Source organism: Sinocyclocheilus anshuiensis, unplaced genomic scaffold, assembly GCF_001515605.1.
Source record: "Sinocyclocheilus anshuiensis isolate Anshui unplaced genomic scaffold, SAMN03320099.WGS_v1.1 scaffold976, whole genome shotgun sequence".
Lineage (NCBI taxonomy): Eukaryota > Metazoa > Chordata > Actinopteri > Cypriniformes > Cyprinidae > Sinocyclocheilus > Sinocyclocheilus anshuiensis.
Window position 1 is genome coordinate 2,193,001 of NW_015552538.1, and position 9,334 is coordinate 2,202,334.

At 35.1% G+C, this 9,334-nt stretch overlaps 2 protein-coding genes across 5 annotated transcripts in view; one reads left to right on the plus strand and one right to left on the minus strand.

The window, feature by feature from the left end:
- The window catches only part of arhgap20 (Rho GTPase activating protein 20), a 12,465-nt gene extending 8,043 nt beyond the window's left edge, over nucleotides 1–4,422 (plus strand). For all 3 annotated transcript variants that reach the window (XM_016454299.1, XM_016454300.1, XM_016454301.1), the window contains exons 11-15: nucleotides 661–825; nucleotides 1,291–1,397; nucleotides 1,611–1,791; nucleotides 1,972–2,083; nucleotides 3,186–4,422. In XM_016454299.1, coding sequence (XP_016309785.1) covers nucleotides 661–825; nucleotides 1,291–1,397; nucleotides 1,611–1,791; nucleotides 1,972–2,083; nucleotides 3,186–4,279 — 1,659 coding nt within the window. In that variant the 3' untranslated portion in view covers nucleotides 4,280–4,422. The remainder of the gene's footprint in view (nucleotides 1–660; nucleotides 826–1,290; nucleotides 1,398–1,610; nucleotides 1,792–1,971; nucleotides 2,084–3,185) is intronic.
- Nucleotides 4,423–5,512: 1,090 nt separating this feature from the next.
- fdx1 (ferredoxin 1) overlaps nucleotides 5,513–9,334 on the minus strand; it is a 7,975-nt gene continuing 4,153 nt past the window's right edge. For both annotated transcript variants that reach the window (XM_016454166.1, XM_016454167.1), the window contains exons 2-4: nucleotides 7,577–7,701; nucleotides 6,943–7,072; nucleotides 5,513–6,153 (exon numbers count right to left, since the gene is read on the minus strand). In XM_016454166.1, coding sequence (XP_016309652.1) covers nucleotides 6,024–6,153; nucleotides 6,943–7,072; nucleotides 7,577–7,701 — 385 coding nt within the window. In that variant the 3' untranslated portion in view covers nucleotides 5,513–6,023. The remainder of the gene's footprint in view (nucleotides 6,154–6,942; nucleotides 7,073–7,576; nucleotides 7,702–9,334) is intronic.

The window sequence follows — 9,334 nt, forward strand, 5'->3', positions numbered from 1 at the left end:
CAGTTAGAAATACCAAGGGTTCACACAAAACAAGGGGAGTCCGCTTTTAGTTATTATGCCGCCCACAGTTGGAATCAGCTTCCAGAAGAGATCAGATGTGCTAAAATATTAGTCACATTTAAATGCAGACTCAAAACTCATCTGTTTAGCTGTGCATTTATTGAATGAGCACTGTGCTACGTCCGAACTGATTGCACTGTATTTTATGTATAATCATTTTCTATTCTTAACTGTTTTAATTAATTTTAAATCAATTTTTTAATAATTTTAAAAGTTTTTAAATTCCTTGTTTTTATTGTTGTGATTATTTTTTTTATGATCATTTTAATTCCTTTTATGTAGGCTAATGGACTTTGAATTACCATTGTGTATGAAATGTGCTATATAAATAAACTTGCCTTGCCTTGCCTTGTATTACATTACGAACTTCATCACAATGAGAAAGATTGACAGAAGCAGCATAATATTATATGTTAAGACTGTTATATTATGTAAATGAAAAGATGTATAACTTTTTGCATAATTAAATGTCGAAAAGCACCTTAAAACATTTGTATTCCTTTATGAAAAAGTTATAATAAACATAATTTTTGTTAAAATATGATAACATCCATTTACAATAGTATTGCAATCAAACCACCTGTTTTTTGTTTTTTAAAGGACATGCTGAAGTGTTTGTGCAGTGAGGGGGCCGTGACGCGTGGAATATTCCGGCGCTCTGCTGGAGTGAAGGCCTGCCGAGAATTGAGGGAAAAACTGGATTCTGGTCACTATGAAGAGCCACTCAGCGGAGAACCTGTACTTGTTACTGCTTCAGTGTTCAAGGTAGATATTTATGTATGTGCACTCTTCAAAAGTTTGGGGTCTGTAAAAGTATCACAGTAATGTTTTCGAAAGAAGTAGCTTATTCTCACCAATGCTGATTAAAAATACAGTTGAAACAGAAATATTGTGAAATAACACTTTTATATTTGAATTTGCATATTATTTAAAAATTTTATTTATTCCTGATGATGGCAAAGATTAATTTTCAGCAACCATTACTTCAGTCTTCAGTGTCACATGATCTTTCAGAAATCATTCTAATATGCTGTTATATCATTATAAATGTCTCTACTGCCACACTTTTAATTTAATGCATCCTTACTGAATAAAAGTATAAATACTCTTTCCAAAAAAAGAAAAAAAAAACATTGACCCCACACTATTGAACGGTAGTGTAAGTCAAGAACAAACATTGATTGTATCATGACGACTCTCTGTTCTCATATCTGTGTTTTTGATTGGTAGGAATTCTTACGCAATATACCGGGCAGCCTATTGTGTGAGGAGCTCTATGAGCAATGGCTCCAAGCAGTGGAGCAGGATGGTGAAAGGAATGGACAAATGACAGAGAGGTAAAGTCCCAGTAACGCTCTGATTAGTTTATCTGGTTTTGTAATGCTAGTTAGTAAAGAAGGATAAAACCTTGATAATGATGGATCAAGACTATGATATTACTGCACACCTTAAGCAGATTTAGGTTTAGCAGTCAATTTCCTTTAGCTTTATGAGTTATATAATCATGAAGACTGATAACTTAGATATGTTGATTCTGCCCACATTCACAGGCTTGTTCAGCTTTTACCTAAAGAAAATCTCCTGCTGCTGAGACACATGATAGCGATGCTGCACCACATACAGCTCAATGCTGAGCACAACCAGATGACCTCTTTTAACCTGGCTCTGTGTATAGCACCTAGCTGTCTGTGGAATCGCAAACTACAATCTCATGAAAAAGATGCCAAAAAGGTAAGCGCACATGCTTTATTATTACTAGATTATTATAATATCTGCAGAGTGCATGAGTATTAGCTGAAGTAATCATCGTTATTGCTCTCTAAAGAACATGAAAATGGCAGTAGGAATGGAAATGTAATAGACATAGGAAAGGAAAATGTAAATGTAATTGCCAATGTAATCTGTACACAGGTGTGTGACCTTGTGCGTGTCTTGATTGACAACTGCTGTGCGTTGTTTGGGGATGAAATTATAACCCTCTTAAAGGATTTGACTGAAGACAATAGAAGCAACCGCGGATCAGGTTACTATAAATACAGACATAATTCACAACCACATACTGTACACACCAATACAAAACAACACTGTATAATATTTTGCCAGCCTGAAATGTACTTTAGCTAATTTAACTGCTTAACTATGAATAAATAATATTTAAAAAATTAGTCCTGGGCAGCGATTAATCGCATCCAAAATAACCATTTTTGTGTACATAATATATGTGTGTATACTGTGTATATTTCTTATGTATATATAAATACACACACATGCATGCATATATTTAAGAAAAATATGTTGTGTATTTATTAAATATATTTATATATAATATAAATTATATGAATATAATTATATATATATAAATACATTAAAATATTTTCAAAATATATACTGTATGTGTGTGTCTTTATATATACACATAATAAATATATAGAGTACACACACATATATTATATAAACAAAAACTTTTATTTTGGATGCGATTAATCACAATTAATTGTTGCCCAGCACTAAAAAAAATGTAAAGTTATTAATGCAATTAATGTTTTATTGCTTTTTGTTTTTAATATTTATACTTATTATTCTACTTTTAGTAATTGTAGTACTTCAGCTCAATTTAAAAAAAAATTACATTAACATTTAACATAATTAACTTTTAAAAAATGTAATTTTTAACTTTTAATTAGCTACCAAGGCAACATTTATAATTGTCATTTACGTTATGTGTTTTCATCTAATATTTATATTTTATTTAAATTAACAAAAATATTTTTAATAGATTTTTTTCAAATAAAATAACAACACTGTCTTTTCCTAAAATGATCTGAAGACCTCAGATCAGTTCAATATACTGTAATTTCATAAAGTAACAATGGCACATTTTCACACAGTTTCTTTGACTATGTTTTTAATATTTTACAGCCTACACTCTAAAAAATGCTGGGTTGTTTCAACCCAATGTTGGGTCAAATATGGACTAACCCAACTGTTGGGTTAAATTTTGGTTACATTTTTAAATTAACTTTTTAACCCAACAGTTGGGTTAGTCCATATTTGACCCAAAATTAGGTTGAAACAACCCAGCATTTTTTAGAGTGTAGATATTTCTTTTCTCTTCCTGCCTCTAGTTGGGTCCCTGCAGCAGATGTCAGATTCGGGTTATGAGAGTCTAAAGAATGAGGTGAATACTGACACAGAGGACATTTCTAAGACCCGTCCTCTTAAAGACAGTCATAGTATGGACTCACTCATGTCACTGAGTGATTGTGAACTCGATTGTCCAGAAAACGACTTGCTGTCTTCCAGCCCATTGGCACAAATCAGAAACTGTACATCCGCAGTGCGTCAACTCCTATCCCTTAAATTACACAAACACTCCATGTCCACCATTGCTTTGACTTCTCATGAGCAGGAAATAACCATACAAAGTGGAAAACATGAAGAGTTTAAGAGACCTGATGAGGTCAATGATAATGTGTTTTTGGATCAAACCTTTCAACAACTGAATTTCATGAGAGAAAAACAAACTCCACCAACCTCCAGTGTATCATCGCCAGTGACTTCACCAACATACTCACCTGTGAGTTCAATAGACAGTCCATTTTCTCTGTCCACCAGAAAGACCCTTCATTCTCCTCAGGATTCTCCAGCCAAGGTTGATTTACTCACTCAAAATGGCACAGATTACCAATACTCGAACAGCTTGCCCAATGAGAAATTATCTCCACCAAATAATCAGAGGAACTTCACTGATATTAAAGGGGGTTTACAGCCTAAAATGCCCAAAAATCCTCCTCCTTATCAGCAGGCCTTACAAAAGCTCAACAGAAAACCGTTCTCACAGACTCCCACTCAAACGCCTTTACATAAAGGAAAAGGCCTTTTCTACAAGGGGCCCGGGAGCCCCACGCACAGCCCTTTAGGAGACCCCAAGGTTTCCCCTGACCCTCAGACCTGTCAAACCAGGACTGAAGAAGAGGTCAAGCTACCACAGAGTGTGTTTTATGGACAGAGTTGCAAGTTGGCGGTGCACAAAATCAGGGGACAGAAGGCAGGTTTGAAGTCTACCAAACTTTCTGGGCAGCAGTTGAGGTTTAAAGCACTTGATTTGCACCCCTCCTCTGGAAAAATAGTCAGGGACTACTTGGGACTCAGAGAGAAGCAAGCTGTTGGGAGAGGCCAAAAGCTCAGCTGTTGCAGTAGCAGCCAGTGGATTGTGTGAAGCCAATGGGAAGTAATTTCAAAAACAGTACAAACACTGGGACCCCATTAATTATAACAATCTGCGGTTTCTTACAATTAACAATTACATGCTTCAGATTACAGTATGATTACATTTTTTTTTAGGAATAGCTGTTTTATTAATACTTGCAGTTTGAGCTTTATAATGCCTTTTTTTGTAAATATCTACAAGCATTAGAATAATATGCATGGGATTTTATTGTACTTACATTAACACATTTTTTTCTCACTTTTCCTCCTTATGCAAGTCAAACTGAAGCATTTAAAACATTCAAAAACGGCACGCACTTATACTCACATTTACAAAATTACCTTTTCAGGATTACATACAGTAGGGATATTAGGGCTGTCACGATTCCTCGATTAAACTCGAATACTTGATTATCATGGATTACATTTTGCCCTTTAACGATTAACCGGCAAAATACCGGAAGTAGCGCATTCCACAGACGACTTCAAAATAAAAGTTTAAACCCTTGCTCTGAGTTTGCATGTTTTGACGTCCACATGTTCTTGTTAAAAAAATGACCGTGGCATTTTCTATAATACAGATGTGGGAAAAATATTAAAGATTAAGTGGACATTTTAATTAAATGTTTAGTCAATATTTTAAACAAGGATTAGATCGTGCTGTAAATTGTAAAAACAATCGTCAGGCAGTTGGTGCTCTCTGTAGGCATTTGATATAATGCATCATGTACACAAGTGATTAATTGATTTTGATATTTTATTTGAACCAATTATTATTGCCTCATTTTTATTATGCGTGTATTTTAAGTCATTTTAAAGTCTATTGTTTGCTTAGGTCTATTTTATTACCGCAAAAAATGATCAGATTATCGTCAGAATAATCGATTACTCAAAATACCAAAATAATCGTTAGGTACAGCCCTAAGGGATGTATTACCCATTTTTGCTTGTTGATCTTAAAACTTAAGTTTTAAGTTCAACTTTGTAAGATGAATGTTACCATTTTGAGGTCCAAGTTGATTTAATTTTAAATTGATTTTTGAGCATTGTTATGCCTTTTTGTAAATGTAGCCAAACCTTTTTGTAAAATGTATACAAAACTGTTGACAGAAAAATAGATTTATAATTACAATATTTTACTGCACGTTAAAAAACAATGCTGTTCAATACAGTGCTACAGTATTTAATTTGAATTTTCATTATGTTTTGTACCATAAATCTTATTAAAACTAGTAATCCCACTTGTGTGTGCCCTAGTTTATTTTTCAACACGTGTTCATTCTTGCAAACATATTTCGGCTCAGTAATTCACATTCTCACTGTGCTCATGTCAACATTTTTAACACATCAATATAGACATAACAGCAAAACATGTTCAAATATAAATCACATGTACTTGCTTGAGAATGATGTTCCAGCTTTCAAATACAAAAAACAAACAAAGCAACTTAAAAAGTTGAACATCATATTTATTGCAATAAATCAGTTACAGTTATTTCTGCATTCAAAATGTATAACAACATGCTCCCACCTCTCATTGTGACACAAAGAATTGCAGAATCTGCACAATTAAAAAACAACAATCCTCAAATTTATAAAAACTACTTACGGCAGCATGTAAATAATATTAAATGATAAATGTTATCAGTTAAATTTTAGTTTTCTATTAAAATAGTACATATTAAAATACCTGTTATTAAAGATATCTCCATAATGCAGTGTTTATGAGATACAGCTGGGCTTTATTTTATAGATTATACTTTGGGTGGGGCTGTGGAGGACTCTTTTTCACTGTCAACTCGAGCATCAGATATCACGTCTGGCACACGCAGAATCATCCCATCCAGATCTTTCCTCAAACACACCTGACAGCCCAGACGAGATCTGAAAGATGTACATGCAAAATAGAAATCTGAAGATTTGCCATGAATATTCATATCAAGCCAAATCATGAACTGCTATAACAGAAAATGAAAAAGATGTGCACTTTTTAATGTACATGCGCCTTTTAAAGGAATAGTTCATCCAAAAATGAAAATTTTCTCATTAATTATTTACCCTCAAGTTGTTCCAAACCCCTAAGACTTTCGTTTATTACAGTTGAACCACTGGAGTAACATGGACTAACCTATGATGTTTTCACTACCTTTCTTGGTCTTCAAAGTGAAAGTCAATGGAGGGACAGAAACCTCTCGGATTTCAATTAAAATATCTTCAACTGTGTTCCGAGGATGAATGAAAGTCTTAGGGGATTGGAACAACTTGAGGCGGAGTAATTTATGACAGAATTTTCATTTTTGGATGAACTGGCCCTTTAAGGTGAATTCAGTTATTCTACGGCAAGTGTTGAAATCAAATGGAAGTGGGTTTCAATCACAAACAGATAACTCTGCCTCTAACTCACTCCACTGTTTGGGCCAATGTTACAGTTATGGGCTGGTCACAATGCTCAAACAAACAGAGCAATGATAGTGAGCTAGTGTTTACATTTACAGGGGAATCAAACTATGAATGGCTTACTAATTGTTGTTTCTGCATACATAGAATAGGAAAGTGTATTTAAACATCAAAAAAGACACGTTCTTCATCTTTAAATACAAAAACATCAACAGCTATTGCATGGCCTTTGAAGACAATTTTAAAATGATCTGTGATCATGATTTGTTCACTCACGTGTCTGAAAGCCCATAAGCCAAGTCCAGCATGTCCATTTCCTCGTCAGAAACAGCTCCAAGCTTCTTATAAACGGCCTCCTCGAAAATAAGGTGGCACGTAGAGCAGGCCAAAGTTCCCTCACATGCACCTAGTTCAACAACCCAAAAGACACACAAAAATATTAGCCTGCAACAAGCTAGTAGTAAGACTCTCAGTCACTTACATTACCATGACAAGCATTCAAATGTTTCTCTAGCTGTTCACCTCGTTTTACCTTTGGATTACATACAAAAAGTCCTGTAAAGCTTTAGTCTGTTCATGATGACCAAATCATTTTTGCCTTTCTATAGCACTCGCATACGTTTACCTTTGCTTTTTTTGAGTCAACCTGCAGTCTTCATAGGCAGTACACAATATGCACTGGAAAAATGTTTTGTCAGGTAGTCAAAAAATGTGTTTCATGTGGATTAATTGAAATCATAAATATTATTTAATACGACCTGAATCAACCTGACTACAATAGGTGACAATGCCATTTTAAGGATCAGAGCAGGAAGAAACTGCATGTTTTTACTTTGTATAGTGTGTGAAGGAAAAAATGTATAGTTGTCTGAACAAATAAAACCATGTACAATATTTTTAAACCACTTACCAAATCCATCAATATCTAGATCATTGTTAACAACAACATCGAGTAGTGATTCTCCAGTTAAAGCTTTCACCGTAATCCTTTTTCCATCTCGATTCAGAAAGTGAACTGTCACCTTCTCCTCAGCCCTGCACAGAGACATTTTTAAGACTTAAAGTGCAAAGGTGAAGCCATCATCATCATCGTAAGTGCTATATGAAAAACCTAGAACAATGATTTGTTGTATCCTTAAAGGGGCCATATGATGCTTTTTTAAAGATCATTATTTTGTGTATTTGGTGTAACAGAATATGTTGACATGCTTTATTGTTCAAAAAACACATTATTTTTCAAATACTGTACATTATTGTAGGTCCTCTATGCCCCGCCTCTCTCAAACGCTTCGTTTTCTACAAAGTCCCTCCTTCCGACAAGCGCAGTCTGCTCTGATTGGCCAGCTGACCCAGTGCATTGTGATTTGAAATCGCATCATATGACCCCTTTAAGCACCTTTTGCTGAAAACTTTGGCTAAACCTCTAGATGTTGTTAATCAGACCATTGTTTAAGAAGCCAAGGGATTTCCCTTGGAATGTAGATTCCTGAAAAGTTTCACAGTTTTATCCCATTTCATTCAGACTTTCCCTGACATACCTGTTTTTCATTTTCAGGAAATTTTAAATAACAGCTAGCGTCTGTGCTGAATGGAATACTGAGTAGTCATCTACACAACTACAACAATATCCTGAGCATGAATTAACCTAAGCTCTAGTAAAACCCTCCTGAGAAAAGACAATTTATGCATGGAGGCTTAAACACAAAAATTGGGAGCATGGAGGGGATTTAGGTGCAGTGGTCTTCAGTAGGCAAAAGATGATATTTGGAAAAATGTTTGCTTCTTTTGCCCATATACAGTACTACATTTTGGACTAATAAAGAAGTCCTTTGAGGTCACTTTTAATACAATCAGCAATCATTTGAGATAAAAAGAAAAATAACTTGCATTTGTATGTACTGAGAGAGAGAGAGAGAGAGAGAGAGACCACACTACATGCACAATTTTTGGTTCATTCGGACTGAATTCATTCCGATTGATGAATCTGAATGTAGTGTTTACATGAACGTTAAATAAAGTGATCGGGTTGATGTGCGCGTTTATATGTCACAAGCTTCAAATCGGAACACATTTTTTTGACATGCGCACACTGCACAAATATAGAGTTTCTCACTGTTTGCATATAATAACCACTCTCCTACACGGCTTCTTTATTTGTCTTTAACAGCAGAATTAATATTTATTCATTTATGGATAAATATAAATTTAAACCGCTGTGCCGTGCTGCTCATATTTATCACACAGTAAAAATGCCCCTCCCCGCGCCCAAAACGGGTTGACTGTGGATGAGAATCCAAAGTGTCCATGTAAACGTACCTAAGGACTGGTGGGAGGTTGTCCTTCTCCGCTTCACAGGTGCCGAGTGAAAGGAGAGTTTTATAATGACAGGACAAGCATTTATTCAACACTTTATTCAAAAGGAAGAACGGCTCGTTCCGCGCTTCATACGTCATTACGCTATTTCTGCGTCATTGCACATGCGCAGTCCTTTCAGTTTCGGGGTTCAATCCGATCGAGTGTTTACATGCATTCTCAATCGTATTAGAAAAGGAATAAACCACCCCCTTCAATCTGATCGAGCTCAATCGGATCGATTAAGGCGTTAATCAGGGTATCTGATAGAGGGCGATTCTAGGATTTTCATTTTAGGGGGGCTCAGCCCCCAATG